General features: G+C 37.4%; 1 protein-coding gene across 6 annotated transcripts in view; it reads left to right on the forward strand.

The window, feature by feature from the left end:
• Positions 1–18,862, forward strand: part of STK39 (serine/threonine kinase 39) — an 80,942-nt gene that overhangs the window by 15,404 nt on the left and 46,676 nt on the right. For 3 of the 6 annotated variants that reach the window (XM_058809344.1, XM_058809343.1, XM_058809349.1), the window contains 9 exons: positions 5,305–5,417; positions 10,308–10,416; positions 11,728–11,869; positions 12,238–12,293; positions 13,974–14,083; positions 14,182–14,283; positions 14,471–14,604; positions 17,800–17,848; positions 17,955–18,020. In XM_058809344.1, coding sequence (XP_058665327.1) covers positions 5,403–5,417; positions 10,308–10,416; positions 11,728–11,869; positions 12,238–12,293; positions 13,974–14,083; positions 14,182–14,283; positions 14,471–14,604; positions 17,800–17,848; positions 17,955–18,020 — 783 coding nt within the window. In that variant the 5' untranslated portion in view covers positions 5,305–5,402. The other 3 variants (XM_058809345.1, XM_058809347.1, XM_058809348.1) reach the window with 2 other exon arrangements.

An 18,862-nucleotide genomic window follows, 5' to 3' on the forward strand; every position in this document is an offset into this window, starting at 1 on the left:
GGTCATTTCCTCCTGTGGCTGTTTTTCATGCATGTGGGGGTTTATTGCTGTTTGTGAATCCCCCTGCCTTTTTCCTTCTGTATGGAGGATATGATGCCTGGTTAATGCTGAAGCTTGCTTTATCTTTGCTTTATCACAGGTTGTCTTAACACTTGCATAGAACTTTTCTATGATGCATAATCATTTTGACATCAACATTTAGGCTATTTATGACTTCTCTACAATCACTGAAATATCTGTATAGTGTATTTGGAAAGGTTTTTCTGGATTGTTTATACAATGGGCTTTTAAAAAGTAGTATGGGATCTCAGCTAGATCTCAGATTTTGTGTAAGCTGATTTCCCACAAAAAGGTAAATACAACAATTGAGTAACCCCGTGGTTCTTTAGCCATAATAGCAATATTTTAAATGTCCAACTGCAAAACAAATTCATTGAGGAATTAAAGAGATCAATCTTTGAATGTCAAAAATGCAGAAGTAGCAGTTCTAGGTGTGGGCATTGATTTAAGGTAGCACTTAGTGCATTTAACTGAATTATATTGTAACTGCTAGGATAAGCAAAGTAGTATCCAAGTGAGCTATAAGGAGAGAGATTTGATCCCAGCATGAATTCAGAACACAAAGTGGGTAGGAATTGTTAGGACAGGAATGATTATTGTGAGCTTCTTAAGAACTCAAGTATTTGTCATGTGAAGATGTAAAAGGAAATAATGGCTTATTTTCTGTGAAGAAGCTAAGTTTCCAAAAGATTCAGAGTTCAGTATGGAAGTGTAAATAAGCTTTACCTGGCTGATTTATAACTTATTTTAATCAGTGGAAGTAATATGAAAGAAAGTGAGTAATACTGAAAGTTGTCTGGAGTATTATTGGGTAAAATCTAGCAACCAAAAGAAGTTAAATATTCTTTGTTCTGTTTGTTAACCGAAAGTATTGCTTTGGCACCAACAGAATTAATTCTTTCGAAACTGAAGAGACCAGCCAGGCTCAGCCCAGTGCTGCTATGGAATATTTTGAAAGTCTGATTGGTTCATAACACATTTAGTAATGCTGGAAATATGCTGCACAATATTGTGTGCAACACACATACAGCACATACAACATACCTCTCCAGGCTTGCATGTAAGTACAGGTGCTTTGTACATTCCATTAAAAACTCCACATGTATTCATGAGTAGAAACCTAATCTAGATTTGTGCACAAATGCATTCTGCTCCATGCAAAAGGAATCCTGCAGCTACACTGTATAGGAGCTACATTTAAGAATTACCTAGGGGGGTTCTTCAAAACTAGGATGTCATGGGAGATTAAGTATTATTAGGAGGTTTCTGTAGGTTGGAGGAGCAGAAGTGTACAAAAATGCAGGTGGCATAGGTTGGTATATAAGACTTTATAGATACTGAGATAAGATATTTAGTCTTCTCCAATTGCAACTGTTCTCTAGCCCTTCAGATACCTAGTTAAGAAGAAAACTTACCATTCTCTACAAGTTTCATCCTCCTCTTCTGAAATTAGAACCAGTGTAGTATTGGGGAAGGTCTCTTTTGTTAGAGTGACCTAAACTGCAGAGATCTTTAAAAGAGGTTTGTGCTGAAAGACTGTAGAGACTAACACTGAGCCACTAAAAGAGAAACTGGATGAATCATTATGGGCTAATGGGCTTTTGTTTATAAGGAGAAGAACAAAATTGAAAAGAAATGTTTGTGGTCTATTTTGAATACAGTTAGTGTGCCATGATAAGTGGAAAGTACTAGACCGTTAGCGATAATGGAATAAATGAAGTGTCACATCCTTGTATGAAGGATGTGGGCATGTGCAGTATGCCAGTGGTATGGTCCAACCATCTCACCCCACTGTATTTTTGAGACATGACTAGTGGAGAGCAGTTAAAACTAAAAGATAAATGTCAAATATCCTTTTCTTTGTCGAGTCAGGTTCTGCAAGGGTTTAATTCATGTTTTGAAAAAAAAAGAGGAAAAAATACCTTTATGTCAAATTTAGAACTGGTTCAGGTAAGCTTCAATCCCAGATGAGTACTTGTGGAGTTTTTATATGCTCTCTGTGAAGTATGTGCAAAATGGAATGCAGAAAACTGCTTTTAGGGTACATCTGTTCAGAAGAGGTGCAGTGTGGCCGTATGATGTAGCTCTTGTGAAGATTTCTATTGTGTGAACCCAGATGGTTAAAAGCAGTTCTAATGGCTCTGTTGCATTGGGGATGGGACTGGTAGGGAGTGCATGGTCTGTAGCATGAAGGGACAGGTTGGCTGTGAGGGCGTGCTCACACTAGAGAGAATGGCAGCAAAAACACCAGGGCAAGATGAAACTCTGACCTGTTGTCTGTTGTGAAATGGGAGTAATAGGCATCTTGATGTGGTCTGAAATTGCATTGTTTCACTGTTAACTTTTGAAATTGGCAAAGAGAACTTGTCTGGAGCAGAATGACTTTTCCAGTAGTGGAAAAGCCCATTGTTCTTACAAAGCTGGGTTTTTTAGTATTACCATGGGTAATTGTTTTGTTCTGCAGGAGACAACTGGATGTAAAGGCTTCATGGTTTTATGCAACCTGAGCTTTTGTTATGCTCTATCAGTTTCCTGAACAGAGACTGGGTGTTAAACCAGTCTGTTTTGGTTATGTTGTAGTTGGTATTCTCTGAGGGTTTTGGAAGACTTGCAAGGCTCAATATCTGAAGAAGCCCTACCTTCTGACAAGGAATAGTTGACTGTAATCTATTCTATGAAATCATTTTCTGTGATCCTAATTTGTTATGCTAAATGGTTGCTTGTGCCAATTTAGTTTCACTGTATGATGATAGGTTCATTAGTTCTGCATTCTCTTACCTGTCAACTGAAATGCTTATTTAGGTATTCTCTAATAGCTGCTCCTATGGAACACTGCACACTTCTCCTTGTTTAGTAGGTCAGACAAAAGGAGTCTTTTGACCAGATGTGAAAGCTGCAGGTTTTCTTTATCTCTATCCCTGGTTGTTCACTTTGTGACCCAGAGAAAGAGAGAACATCTTTAGGAGGAAGGAGGCATACAGCTACTCAGTGTCTGGCTCCTGCTTCAGTGTGTGAAACTGCTTTTTCAAGCAGGTTTGATATGTACATAAGTCAAACTGAGAAGACTGCATAATTTGACTTTACTCTCAAACTAATGTATTGTGTAGAGAATTAGAAAAGCTGGAGAAAGAAGAAACTTGGTATATTGGCTTTATTCTAAAGTTTTTTGCATTGTCAGCACCTCTTAGTCATGTGGTGAAGAACATCCCGCTGTAAGTCACCTTTGTTTGGGAAGAAAACACAGAAAAGTATACTTTTTTTTGGTAGTTTATTTTTCCGAAGTGTTTTGAAGTGTTTCTTGCTGTCGTTTAACTTGAGGAAGTAGTCAAGATTTTACCATGGCATTGGGTGAATCAATTCTCTGTATGCTTATTCTGTTTGTCTTTTTAGAGGCTTTTGTATACAAATCTATGTTAAAAGCAAAGATGTTGGTTGTTTTCTACAAGTAGATAAAACTAAAGGCATAGATGAAAAAGATACATAAGGAAAATCTTGGTCTTTTTTCTGTATACTTAATAGCTAAAAATACTTTCTCCTGTTTCAATGTACGTTTGTGTAGTCAGAGTAATGAGAGGATTTGTCTTGATGTCTACTGAAAGACGAATTCATTAAAGTGATGTAGATGAGTCTTACCTTAGCTGAATTGTGCTGACTTGGTGGTTTCTTCCTTGGGATGTCTTATTTAATTTTTAAAATATCTTAATTCTTTTATTACCTACATTATTGGAATTTTAAAGGCTTTGTTCTGCAAGCAGACAGAACAGGACATGTCAATATTTGTCTGTGACCACATCCTGCAGAAACATGACTAGTTAGTCCTGTTGAGAGGATTTTTTAAAGAGACTTTTTTTTAAAGATGAGCTCAGAATTTTGACACAAAAATCATATGCAGTTAAAAAGCTTTGTGATTTGAGTGAAAACATCATGTGAACCAACAATACATGAAAATAGCTAAGCAGATAGCAATTAAAACATATACAATAACTTTCAGTCATGAGGTATTGTTGGTGCTGTTTTCACATGTGCAGAGGGAAAAGATCTCAATTGTTCTTAAGTCGGCTGGTAACTGAATCCACGTTTGTAGAGCTTGACAACAAAAGGCTTTTTGTTCACAATTTGTATTCATCTAGGACATGCCAAATAAATAGAACATAGTTTATAAGCAGGCCAATATAACATGTTGATCAAATGACTTACCAGAAATCCATAATTTATATTGAAATATTTAGAGTTATGGTAGAAGTTTGCTGGGAGCTTTTAGATTTCTGCATGCATGAGCACAATGCAATTATTTGAGGAAGCACACATTGTTATATTTGTGGCAACAAGATGTGCAACTTGAGCAAAGCTCCTTCTGAATATTACTGGCAATCATTTCATTAATTTAGTGAGGCAATACTGACTGCGTCACTGCCCTTGGGTGCCTGATAAAAGAAGCAACAATGCCTTTTACTCCTGTGGTTCACAAATAAAGCATTCTAGAGAAAATTATTCTATTTCTTCCCCCCACATGTGTTCAATTCCCCTGGGCTTTGTTATCAGCATAGTTGTGTGACCATATGTGATTTGCATGCCAAGTAAACATGAGTGACTTTCTCTGCCGGGCCATTCAGTAATCTGCATCTTCTCACTGTTGGTGTGGTGCTTGTGCCTCCTGTGCTCCTCACAAGGATCAGCATGCTCCTTGTAGGCTGTTACTGCAGTCGTAATGAATGAGCACGAACACTGGTGGAACTGTAGAAGATTTGGCATGTACAGTTTACTGTTTTTTTTCTTTTTCTGTTCATTGGATAGGGGAGCAAACAACCTGGTTAAATAGGGACTGGCCTAAAAGTACAGAAAAAAAAGAACAATTGATAAAGCACAGTACCCACCCCTCCATGTATCAACTGTGCAGGTCATGTTCTTGATTAAAACGGTTGTACCCAAAGACAGAAGTGTAATGAACTATGAAATGCATTGAGGTGGTGGTTATGTCTTGATAAATGAGTACATCATTTGAAATCATTGGCTCTGTAATTTTTTGTGATATATGGAAAAGAAACTTTAAGGTTTTTCTTTTCCATCTGAGATGTGTGAAAGGTGTCTTGCTAGTGGTAAGGTACGCATGTGGAGAAAGCACTGAAAAAGCATAAACAGCGGCTTTGAAGTTCTTTGTCAGTATGGGCTTCTCATGCTGGTCACTGGTTTACCTCATCTGTGAATCTCTGCTGGTCTCTGACTGTTCCTTTCCTGCCCTTTCAGGTAGCGGTGCTACAGCAGTTGTCCAGGCAGCACTCTGCAAACCCAGGCAAGAACGTGTAGCAATAAAGAGGATCAACTTAGAAAAATGCCAAACCAGTATGGATGAATTACTTGTAAGTAAATAAAGGGCAGTATGTTACATGGAGACTTACCTTCTGTTTTGACTTTTTTTTTGCTTGGTCCAAGAGTGAGGTAGAATTTTATGGAGGATATGAGAGAAGGATTTGAAAATAATCTTAAAGACTTATACCATTCCCTAAAGATATAACTTTTTAATGCACATTTTTTCATGTCACAAAAACAACAGAAGCAAACTTTAATCTTGGGATAATCAACTTGGGATAACTGTGGGAGGACCCTAAACTCTTGTTTTCTGGAAGCTCAGATTTTAAGCGATTACTGCCTGGATGTCTGTCTTTTTTAATACTGAGGAAAGATACATTTTCCTTTGGTTAAACACTGATTAAAAATATGCAGAAAGAATTTTGTAAGTCTCCTTAAAATGTCTGAAGCACCAAAACATGTTGGATCATTTTGTAGTGATAACTTTTAAGGAGAAAAGGAGGAATAGCTGCATAGCCATCTACACAAGGAAACTCTTGTTAAAGCTAGTAACACACATTTATCAGATAGGCGCAGCAAGAATGTTTGAAGAATTTTATTTGTTTGGGCCACTGGTCAGAGAAGAAAGGGACCTGTAAGAAGCCATCTGTAAAGGAACTGCAAGAGTTTTTCCTCTGCACTGGTTATGCCAATCCAGAAAATTCACAAAGAACTATTGAAGCACAAAACCTATTGCTTTTTAATGCTCCTAGATAGGTGCTTGCAAGACTAATGTGTGTTTATGTATAGGCAGACTAATAAGGTTTGAAGGACACAAAACCATTCTAAAAGTGAGAACACTCTCTTCTGTTCCACAGGTTATACTACAGCCTAGAGACTGTGGGCTTTTTCTAATGCAGAAATTCCTGCCTCTGAAGGAAATGGTCTCCTCAGCAGGGAATTGCCAGTGCAAAAGATATCTTGAATTTGATACAGAGGGTATGGTCCGTCCAGTTTCTTCAGATAAAATGGCTTTTTTACAGTGGAGGACCCAAAATGCTCTTCCCCTGGTGATTGATGGCATTTGCCTTGAGTTTGTGACCGCTTGTATGCGACATTGTTGTGCTTTTTACGAGGATTGTGGTAGTGGAAGTTGCTTCTGAGGTAGTGAGAATTCTGTCAACTGAAAACTCAAAAGATAAATTCTGAACTGTCCTTAAGCCCAAGGTGAGATGCTGTGCATGATGTATTAACAGCTACAGTCCCCAAAGAACATTTCTATAAAAAGATAAATACTAATAACTTTAAGATAAATTGGTCAGAATTGGAAATTGATTAGAATTTGAACTAATACTGGGAATTAAGAATTAAAATTACAAGCAAACAAGCAAAACCAGACAAAACTGCCAGAGAACTTCTTGTGGTCTGGAGAAATGATTGCAGTTAGTTACAAGCTTGTAAAAAGTTACATTGCCAAATGCTTGAGTGTCTTTACTGTTGACATGTCTCCGCTGTCTGTCAAATGAGGCAGTAGGTCTTGAATATTTGGTCCTATATTGCTTTCTTTTGGTACAAAGACAACTGTCCATACCATCTGTTTTATTTTATAACATAAGTCAATTTCTGCTTTCTTGTGCTCAGAATTTTTGTTTAATTTGTTGATCTGTTTTGATCTGAACATGAATTGGGATTTTCCTGGATTCTGGTTAGGAGAGCTATAGAAGTGTGTACACATATGTGCATGCGTACACGTACATAATTAACTTTTTTCTGTGATGTTCAGTTTACTTATGACTCAGTTCTATTAGAGAAACTTTAAAATTTGGTTTCAAAAATAGAGAATTTTTCTGGCAAAAGGCATAATTGACCTTCAAAACTCGTGTTACAACTGTACTAACATTTTCATTTCAGTTGATAGTACTTAAAATGTTCTTGTGTTTTTGGCAGAATTTGAGACTAAAAATTTTGAGCTTAATCAGTTTTTAATCACTTATTTTTCTGATGAAACAGTTTTTGTTGGCACAGGAATGTTCTAAAACTGTCTGTTCTCTGAACATGCTGTTTTTAAAAATGATGGTGCAGAGTGCTTATGAATGCTGTGCACAGGCACCCTTCACAAGTTCTCAGCTGTGTGGCCTTCAGAGAAGTGGAAATGCATCAACCCATGCAAGCAGACAGTATTTGGGCCAGTGTCAATTAAAATAGAAAGGCAGCGTGGGAGTGAGTTTAAATATTACTGAGGTTACACAAACTGCCAAACTCCTGAAATTCGATACTCTGTTTCCTGCAATGTCCTGTGTTCTCACTATTGTAACCTAAGTGTAACTTTACCCCCTAAGCCAAGGGAGAAGTCCTGTCCTTAGTACTGTCCTGACTGGGTATCCTCCATATTCTTTTACCTCCAGTTCTTTAGAACAATCCACCCCTCAAGCCCACCAACTCCAGAATGTTGTGTAGAATTGTTTGCTCGAAGGGATTTTCCAGGCTGTTGGCCTTTCTGCGGTGTTTGCCCCGGGGGGAGGAGGCGTTCAGGAGCCCCGGCTGTGTGGGGAGGCCCCGGGAGCCGGGCCCGGGGCGCGGCGGCATCGGCCTGCTCAGGGCCCGGCCGCTGCTCCAGCCCAGCACGGAAAGGACCTGTCTCGCAGTTGCTTATTAACTGTGTCACCCACCTGCCCTCAGGCTGAAAGACATTTTTATGCAGCTGCTCTGTGAAACTGGATCAGGAGTAACCTGGCTGAAAGAGGTTAGCTTTTAACCTGGGCATATTGCCTGGTGAAGCACACAAATGCCTGTGCTACTGCAAGCAGGGGTAAGAGAGGGATGAGGGAGAGACTTAAATTGCTGTTGCTTCTTTGCTGCTGTTGAATGTCTGAGGTGACATAAATGTGAAGAATGCTCCAGCGTTTTCTCCTGAGTGTTCTGCTGCAAGCTGTTTCCCAGCAGTGTATTTTAAATGAATTCTTTTTTTTCTCACCTGTGCATATTGTGGGCCACAGCCAAATGGAATGAAGTCTGTGGAGGCTTACTATTCTGTTTGTGATAGGAGTTTTCTAGAACTTCAAGTCTGAAATTATTTAATTGTTTCTTGACTAAAATTTCATCCCTTATCTCTCATGAGGTGCTTTCTGTTTGTTTATTTTTGTTTTGCAAAGACTCTTTGGAAAAAAAAAGTCATGAAAGCTGAGACGCAAGGTGCCTTTGGCAATGGTTACTGTGGTAGCTCAATTGTTGCCCATGAGTTGATGCTGGGAGGTAAAATATTCAAAACACTTTTCAGTTAAAGATAGTGAAGCTTATCTCAGTCAGTTAGTCACATTTCTGCATTATTAATGTCTGAGAAAATTAGATGAGATGCATTTTTGCCCAGTGGTGTCAGCTGGACTTTGAGTCACTGTTATATTACCACATAGGAAAACAATAAAACAGTGTAAGAAATGAAATAGTAACCAGGACTGGGGGAGTTACAGTTGAGGTTTAGAATGGGTAGCTCAATTAAGTACATGAGGCAGTAATTTGACTTGTGTTTAATATGACATGTCTTCTAAGAGAGGGAAATGTACTCTACATGTCTGTCTTCTGTCTTTCACCTACTGTTTTCTGGGGGATGACAGGGAGCTATCTTGCAAATTGCTTTTATTATTCAGGTTCATTGATTCATTATTCAGACATTCTTCCTTCTGTGTTTCAGAAATTGTCTAAGGAGGAGGACTTGGGACAGCAGTACAAGCTGAAATGTGTGTCAAACTACAGCCTGACTTTAATAGTTTCCTACAAGCACCATGAGATTAAATCCCAGTCTTTAATACATATAATTAACTTTTTGTTAGAAACCAGCTGTGATTTTGAATACATTGCAAATAAAGAACCTCTTTCAAACAATTGCTAAAATGAAGCTTAAAATTGAAAATGGCATTTGTGGCAGCTTTAATCAACCTAAGTGGGACCTGCTTAGTGCGTAACTTGTACAAGTGCTGTTGAGTCAGAGAGAAACAGTTCACCTCAAGCAGTTGCTTTTCAGAGAGAGGAGGGGAGGAAGAGCTTTTTTAGCTGGATTGGCTTCCAGGCTGGCTCACCGTCCACAAGCATGTCCTCTAGCACCAGGGGTGGATCAGGGCTCTGTGGCTGGAAGTAGAGAGGGAGAAGTAGGGTTGGGACATCTTAAATTGGTGAGGCCAAAGCCTGTGGTACAGAAGAGGCCTCATGCTCCTGTGTAAGGATTGGCAGAAGAATGAGAGCGGCCAGAAAGGTGTTACAGAGCAATTATGTGAAAGAGTGAATAGAAAAAGAATTCTGCTTGAATTAGCAGATACAAGACAGTCATTCTTAATGTGTACAGCTGTGGCGTGTCATAGATGCTGTTACTTGGTAGTGCCACGTTGTGCATCTGTTAGTGCCTGTGTGTTCCTCTAGTCAATTGTTTCCTATGATTTTTGGCCTGTAATAGTGCTTTTTCTCTATTTCTGTTTACTTGTGTGGCTCTGGTGTCTACCTGTCTGTCCCACAGCAGCTGAGCCAGTGGTGCTATGTCCTTTGTTCGATGGCTTCCTTCCTCTTTCCTACCTGTTCCCATTCTACTCTTCATATCCCTTTTAAACAGAAAATGCAGTAGATTTTGACCTTTCCTTGCATTTTGTTGTCCAGCCTCTATCCACACCTTCAGCTCTTGGAGACTACTCATTCTTCATTGCTTACTGTGAATTTGAGACTTTAACAGTAATTTCTTTGCTGTTCTCAGGAGAAAAGTGATGTAGCTATGCCTGTATCTCATGGCCAGACTTGCCTCGTGTTCTTAGCAATAATGTTTTTTCTTGCATGCAGATCTTTAGGTAAATTAGTGTTTTAATGCCTTAATGCCCTGTACGTACTTTAGCTCGGTTATAGTATTTCACTTTGGAAATTAAACTTTATACTAGCAAAACTGATAGCTGGCTCTGTTGTTTTGGACTTTGTATTTCTTACAGAAAGAAATTCAAGCCATGAGTCAGTGCAATCACCCTAATGTGGTGACCTATTACACATCTTTTGTGGTGAAGGATGAACTGTGGCTGGTTATGAAGCTATTAAGTGGGGGTAAGTTACTGGTTTTACTTGTTCAGCTGCAAGGCAATTTTAGGATTTTTTTTTTCCTAATGTACCACCTGCAAGTTCATTGAGCTAAACTAATGAGAAAGGGGTAGACACTACATGGAATGAACCTTGAGATGTTAAGGAGGAACATGCAAGCTAACAAAGTTTGTATATCTATATTCATAGGAGAGGCTAAGAATTAATGAAATATGGTAGTTATATAAACAGAATTTAATTTTCATTCTGAACCAATTTATTAAAGTTCTCTGTTAAGGCTGTGTAGAGAAAACTGATTAGAATGAATTCAATTCTGTCAGTGTGTTGTTTTATGGAGTTTCTCTGGAATCCTCTGTATTTTTATAAAAATGCATATATATTTAATTTCATAATGAGTATTACTGATTCCTTATTCAAGCAAGATCCATTCAAGGCCAAGTATTACAAATACTGCATCCTTTTTATTGCTTAAGCTAACCAAACACTCATTGCATTGTTTTATGATAATAGCTACTGGTATAAAATTCTTATTTAGTTCTGGAAGAGGAAAAAGGAGGCTGAACTTAATGTGCTTGCAGTTCAGCAAAGAGAGGCCCCAGAAGAAAATGGTTGCTCTGGTTCTGTTGTTACATGATGTTCAAGAAAAAGAACAAGATTAGTCTTGATGGCAGCAGGCTGCTTTACCACAACGCTGGAAAACAAGGAGGGGAAGTGCTCAAAGCACTTGTGTCACATTTGGTTGAATTGGTCACTTCAAGCAAAAGCAAGCATAGACCATGAGAGAAACAAGTGATTCATGACAGGAATTTACTGTGAGCTGTTGGATAGTGCTTGGATAAAACAAAATGTGTCCATTAAAAGCCTTGAAGTGTATAATAACTGAGGTTCTATGTCAAACTGTGTGTCACTAGGAATGTTATAATTTGTTTGCATTTGTCTCCTTCCAGTCTTGCAGCTGTGTGTTTACATTGTGAATACATGAAGCGTGATCTAAACTGGATAATAAACCAAGATCTTTGCAGTACATGTCTGTTTAAATGTGGGGTACTCCTGAATTTTTAATTAGTGGTTGCTTTGCAAGTGCTAGCAGATCTTTCTAATGGATCATTAAGTGTTATAGTATTTTTGACAAAAAGCAGTGCTCAATATCTTGTTCGAATGGGTTAGTGGTGTGCTTTATTCTAAGAGCTAGTTACATACATGCAAAGATTTAAATTGCAGCAGCATAGAAAGAATGAAAAAAATACAGCTTTCTGAGGAATCTGGTATGATAATGCTTTGAATATGCTTTTTTTCTCTCCTGGATCTGTAATACAGGTTCAATGCTTGATATAATAAAGTATATTGTCAACAGAGGAGAGCACAAAAATGGTGTGCTTGAAGAACCCATAATAGCAACAATTCTTAAAGAAGTTTTGGAGGGCTTAGACTATCTACACAGGAATGGGCAAATTCACAGGTAGGAGCATTATACAGAATGAAAAGCATTTTCAAAATTGACTGTAGCTTGTTGAAAGCTTTAGTTTGTGAGACTATATTTATAAAAGATCGTAAGCCAGATTTTGAATGTAAATATCTCCCTTCTTAAAATCTATTCCTGAATTTTGCTCCTTTATGCTTGATCTGAATTCTGGTCTTTGTATGGAGTTGGAGTTTGAGTTCTGCACTCTGTTTTTGTTATTCAGTTACATTTTACACGTCAGCTTCCTTTCTCAGTTTTAAATTTGAAAATGCTATCTTGTGAAACTATTCAGTGCGCAATATTTATTTGTTTGCGTAAAATGCACAGTATGTGCTTTCATGCTAACCTCTGTTTGTACATTCTAGAGATTTGAAGGCTGGCAACATTCTACTGGGTGAGGATGGCTCTGTACAAATAGCAGGTAATGGTGGTGGTAGAGTAATGAATGAAAAAAAGCAAAAGGTAACTGCAGCTGGATCAGGGGCAACTGATATCAAGGGGGAAAATTCTTCTATTGGCTTTTAACTATTCCTTTTGGGGTTTTGTAGCCACAAGTTATCCAGTTTCAGATTTTGGGGTTCTTGATTAATGGTACTTGACTCAGAAATTATTCAATATTTCTCTGTGTCACATCAAATATTTAAGGCAAATTTTCTAATGTCCTTTTAATGTTTCCATTTTATTCAACCATGCACCTTAAACAGCTTACAAATGGTAGAAGCTGGTATTTCTGTTAATTTCATTTTTTTTCTGCAAGTAATTGTAATAGTTCTTGGGAATCCAACAATCTGTGTATACTGTCCATCATAAGGACTTGGACTATAAATTTACTAGTCGCTGAGATGTAAGAGATATATCTCACTGAGAATTATTTTTGGCATATCTGCCATTTGTCTGGCAGTGGTATCTGTTGGATACAGTTTAGCATCTTAAATGTCCTCTGAGTGCATTGATGTGCTTCTTGATGTAATCTGTATGAATTGAATTATTTGGTCTTGTAAGAGCAAGGCTCATATGCCATCTCTCAGACTGGTATCTGGAATATTTCCAGATGATCTGGCAAACAATGGGAGCAGGTGGTGATACCTGCCCCTTCCCCCAGCACACTGCCAGGCCTCCCACAGTCTGTAGGGGGGGACTGGGCACTGAGAGCCCTTGGTAATAAAAATGGCTATAGACAGAAGTTGTAATTTTTATATAAATGATGCTTTCTAAGTACCATGTAAGCATGTGTTTTAAGGGCTTTAATATGCCAGTGTCAAATAATGGTAAAACTACATTTTTCTGTGATTACTGGAGGTGTTTTCTTTTCAACCTTAAAATCAGGTAACAACAGGAAAGCATTAGGGAATAAATTGAAGTATATAGTGAAATACTCTATTTCAGTATAACTGGATTGTAATTAGTACAGTTGAAAATACTCTTCATATAGTTCTATTCAAAATTGACAGTATTTCTACATACATTGGGAACCTGCTCTTTCTTCCACTTACACACCTACCTCTCCCTCTGTATGATGCTACTACATCATACAACTGTCATTGATGTAGTAACAGATTAACAGAACACTGAGCCTTTTGGCTTTTTTTCTTCTATTTCAGAATTTGGAGAAAACTGTTCATGTCCTGGTCTACTATTCAGTACATATTAGTGATGGCTTTTCTGATTGCCTTTGGTTTGTCAAATTCCCATAAGAATTGAAGTTACGTAAAGTATTCTCTCTTGTTCAAATCAGATTCATGTTTAGTTTCTATGCAGAAGAAGCTTCTTGTCTTTGAACAATAGCAGATGCAAACCTTGGCACAAAGTGAATATTTGAAAACCCGAGGTGACAGATGTATTGGAGTTCTTTGCAACTTTATCCAGGAAGACACATACTGTGAGGTTAAACCTGAGGATGTTTTAGTGTGGATTTCCTTGATAAAACTGTACCTTCTATTCCATAGCATTTCATGAACAGCGTGTTGTGGAGCAAAGGTCAGCTTTGCAATGGAGAGTTTCTATAAGCATTCCTTCAGGAACTGACTTTATTTCTAAATTGTACAACTTTTGCTTTGTTATTGGCAGTTTAACAGATTTCAGCTCTTCTCCTCTTTTGCAGATTTTGGTGTTAGTGCATTTTTAGCAACTGGAGGTGATGTTACTCGTAACAAAGTAAGGAAAACATTTGTTGGGACTCCCTGTTGGATGGCCCCTGAAGTAATGGAGCAGGTATTTCTAATGCTAATCAAAAATTTACAGCATTTTGTCTCTTAATTGTGGAACTTGAGACATTACCACCTTGGTTTTCCATTCTGGTTCTGTTGCAGGTGCGAGGTTATGACTTCAAGGCCGATATGTGGAGTTTTGGGATAACAGCCATTGAGTTAGCAACAGGAGCAGCACCTTATCACAAATACCCTCCTATGAAAGTAACAATCACTTTGTAATTGTTAATGCTGTGAGCTGTATTATTAATGCTGTTAGATAGTACTACTTCATTTTCAGTAGCAACTCAGGGTATCTAAATAGATGTATTCTGTGGAGTATTTTTTTCTTTTAATTTCTACATTTCAAATTGGTTTTGCTTATGACACCTCATTTTTGGGTTTATTTTAGGTGTTAATGCTAACGCTTCAAAATGACCCCCCCACTTTAGAGACAGGTGTAGAGGACAAGGAGATGATGAAAAAGTATGGCAAATCCTTTAGAAAACTAATCTCATTATGCCTTCAAAAAGATCCTTCCAAAAGGTAGGTCACTATTGTCATGTAAAATAGAATTATTTTTGAAAATATATAGACTACTTTAAGTTCCAGTGATGTCATCTTTAAGTGTATGGTTTGAGTTTTGTATATAGCAGCCTTCAGTCACCTCCATCTGGGAAGAAGAAATTGCCCTTTTACTGTTCCTTAAGTTTACTACTTCTGATTGTTAACCTAATGTATTTAAACTTAAACACAGTATTGAATTAAATGTGGATCAAATAAAAGTCCTTGTTCTACATCTTAATTTCTCATCCAAAGTAAGATATAAATATTGATACTGTGCACAAGTCTAACAAGACCGTTCAGATTAAGCAGCAGAACTGTTGGTAACCAAATATATAATTCTCTTGGCCTTTAAAAGAAATTAAAAATGAATAATTGTATGTTGATTTCTCTTTTTGTGACATAAACTTAGTGTTACTTTTAACTGGGATATTTCCAGAGAAAATTACTTAGTAAGATGTATTTTTTTTTTTTACTGTAAAGTTAGGGGCTCCAAGTTTTTTGAATTTTCTTCATGTTTATGTAGGGAACTGCATGTCATGTTGTCTTTGCTGTTTGTTCTTTCTTGCTGTGTTTTTTAAATAGCCAAGGTGATGAAAGTATTAAACATTTATTTCAAAACCATTGAGATCCCAAGTTCCCTGAATGATTAGTTTATCTATTCATTTTCATGCAGACTCATTTTTGCAGGCTTTTTTCTGCTGAAGAACTGTATGAAGTATGTTCAAATTAACATTATTTCCTAAGGTGTTAAGTATATCACTGTTTTCTAGAGTTTGAACTACTATTTTGTGGGGAAAGATTGCTTTGAGAGAGCAATCCTGATTGTATGTGTCATTTATGGTGTGTACTTCCTGAAGTAATGTTAGCCCAAGTGCAGGATATGGTTGTAGGGAGTCACATTGAGTAGGTGACAGCAGGAATACTAGAGAACAAGTACAATTAACAACAAAGATTATGGCCATGTCTTTATTCTTGAAATACTTGAATTTTTTTTCACTCAATGATCACTTGTGTACTGCTTTCAGATTCTCAAACCCCTTACCCTTGTTGATCTTAGTAGCAAGTTCTGATGCTTTAAGCTTAGTGCTGCAGTTTGGCTGCTTACAGATAGGAATAATAGTAATAATGGATAATCAAGCTCTGGATAATCAAGCTTCCTGTTGTTTCCTGTATCTAGCAATTTTCAGGCAAGATTAAAGTGGTATTAACTAATGAGAAGTAAATAAAATGAGTTTTCCTTGTCTCCTTGAATACATAATGTGGAGTTACCTGTGTGTAGTAAAGGCGTTGGTGTTTAAGGTACTTATTTAAATTTATACATTTTTTAAAACACATGCAACACCTTCATACTCAGGATTGCCTTGAATGGAACAATTAGACCAGCAAATAGGTGTTCAGATAGAAACATACTGGTTTCATATTTCTTAGAATCCAGGATGTAATTTTGCATGGAGATCCCTCCAGCAGCCATTATGTCAGTTGTGGGAGAAGCCCTTGCTGTTTGCGGCAAATTCTAGGACTGGCATTGCACTGCTGCTGTTGCAGACTATGATCTTTTTCTTTTGGGGATCTCTGTGGGTGTTTCTCTTTCCACAGTGCCAAGGATGCTGCTCATAGTCCACAGCTGCAATTCATTGCTGCAGCTTGTGTGTAAAAACAGGGCCAGAAAACATGTCCAAGCCAGTTCAGAAGCTTCTGGCATAATTAATGGTAGAGGAACAGAGAACACCAATTTGGATAAAACTTTACTAAAATGTAGCTTTTAAGTGTGCATAACCCTGTTGTAAGATGTGATAGCAGTGTACTTTGAGAACTCTAAAACTTTGGCACTGAAGCTATTTTGTCTTTTAAATAGTTTTCCCTTCCTTTTTGCTCATTCAGGATACAGTTATGAATTATTACCAAGTCTGGTGGTCTCCACAGGACCACTGATTGAAACTCCTTTATTGTAGAACTTGGGTATTTTGGAGGTGAAGAAAACTATGTGCTCTATGGAACTTATTGTCTAAATTGAATTTTTTGTTAATGTCAAGTTGTTTCATTATTCCTTGCAAGTATGAACTGATATATACATACAGACTACTAACTACTACTCTTTTGCTCACTAACTTTACTGATCTGTCCTCAAAGAAATAAATTAGGTCAGATTTTTGGGTTTTTTTTGAGATTGAGATTTTCCAAATGGAAGCTTTCTCACTGTTTTACCTAGTTTGTTCAATATTCAATCTCTTGCTGGAATTTGAATGGAAAACTAGAGCAGATGTTTCTTCTGTTTATTTAGAAATTATGAGTCTTGAGGATTTTGACTTCCCTAAATTTAGCTGTGTCAAAATTAGTCCTAATGGTGGTATGGGCTGCTAATGGAAATGATTTTATCTCATCCCAAGAGATGCTTCACTTACTCTTCAGAGTCTGCTTCAGTACCAGAATCTGGCTTTGGCTAGATAAGTGGCTTTTTAGATCCCTGAATCTAGGGAGACAAAACCTGCTGTAGGAATCACTTGGATAGCTGCAAGACTGATTGTGGTTATCTCTTGGAAATGCTGAAACAAACTTAAGCAGAACTGCAAGTAAAAATGAAGGGTGTCAGTTTTTACCTTGCAGCTGTTGTTTTGGTTTGTATTTGTCTGTTTGATTGGAAGATTAATTTTCCTGATGACTCTTTGGTTTAAGCACCATGTAAATAGTGTCAGTATAGTTCTTGAGAATATCTGCCGACATCAATGAGGTAAAAGAATGCCAATAGGAGGTACTCATGCTGCTGTATGGAAAATGTAATTATGCTTTTATTGCTGTGGAGCAACGTTTTAGTTGTATTCATAGAGTCATTTGGGGAAGAAAGCAATACCTCCCTTTTTTTGGTGGGTTTTTTGGGTCTTATTTGTTTTTTTTAAAGGTTAAATGCATTTGTGTTGAACAAAGAAGAGGGAAAAATGGCAGCTTAAGAGACTGACTTTTTTTTTTCTGTTTTTTGGTATTTTTGCCATAGTCTTAATTTTTTTCATGTGTGGTAAGTGAGTTTGTGTGAATTAATTCAGTAGCTATGTTCATTCATTCCCCATTCATACAGTACTAATTCAAAAGTGTTAGAGACGTACCATTTAACTAACGTCTGTGCTGTATTCACTGGGAGGGGTCCTTGTTTTCTGTTCTAATTTATTATTGATCTTTCAGGCCCACAGCATCAGAACTTTTAAAATGCAAATTTTTCCAGAAAGCCAAGGTAAAACGTTTAACCCTATGAGTAAATTTTGCTCTGCCTTAAAATCTATGTGAAATGTCTTCTTTCCTTGTACTGATTTTTAACTTAATAAATGTTGGTTTTGCAGAATAGAGAATACCTGATTGAAAAGCTTCTCACTAGAACACCTAATATAGCACAAAGAGCAAAAAAGGTGAGTGCATTCGCATATTTTTCCATCTAGTGTGGAAGATAAAGCAGAGACTCCTCAGTTGCCTTACATTTTTAGTTGAATAACTGAGCCATACTTTTAATTTAGTCCATCAAAGATAGTGAGTGTTGAATGAATGTTTTCTGCAGCTTTGTTTACTCTAGGAAGCCCTGAGGCATTTTTATTTCCTTTCTGACCTTGTCAAAATGATAGATGATATTTGTCATACTTGATAGGTTTTTTTTCCTCACTTCCTCTTAGAAAGCTACAGGTGAAGTAGTTGTGAGGAAAAAAGGTGACCTGCAAACATATAGGTTCATAAACTGCACAGTTCACATCTTCATTGATCACCTAAGGAAAGGGTGAAGATACTTTAAATGGTATTTATTGAAATCAGCCTGATTCTTTGGAGTATTTAAAATGTTATTCCTAAAATGTCAGGTCAAAACTCTGCAAGAGTGCTGCTGAGTTTTTCACACCAGTGGAGCATTATTCCACAGGTGACAGAGTTAAACCCACAGCTATGCTTGTATTTCTGTGGTGCCTTTGGCACTTGTATAAATGAGCTTACCAAGTCATGTGCAGCAGAATAAAAAAAAAATTGTGATTCCTAACAGGTAAGTATTGTAAAATCTTTCAATATGAAGCAAAGTGCTGTTCATAAGAGCTAAGAAACAGGAATGAATGTAGACTCCTGTTTGTTGTGTGTGAAAAATTATTGAACTTCCTTTTCCCTTTGTGTTGTGACTTAACTCACCATGTCTCTTCAGTATGAGGTGCTTGCTCAGACTGCTGAGCCCCTGCAGGTGACAGACACAGCAGTGTGCTGAGTCCAGCCTTCTAAA

Source organism: Ammospiza caudacuta, chromosome 8 (assembly GCF_027887145.1).
Source record: "Ammospiza caudacuta isolate bAmmCau1 chromosome 8, bAmmCau1.pri, whole genome shotgun sequence".
Classification (NCBI taxonomy): Eukaryota; Metazoa; Chordata; class Aves; order Passeriformes; family Passerellidae; genus Ammospiza; species Ammospiza caudacuta.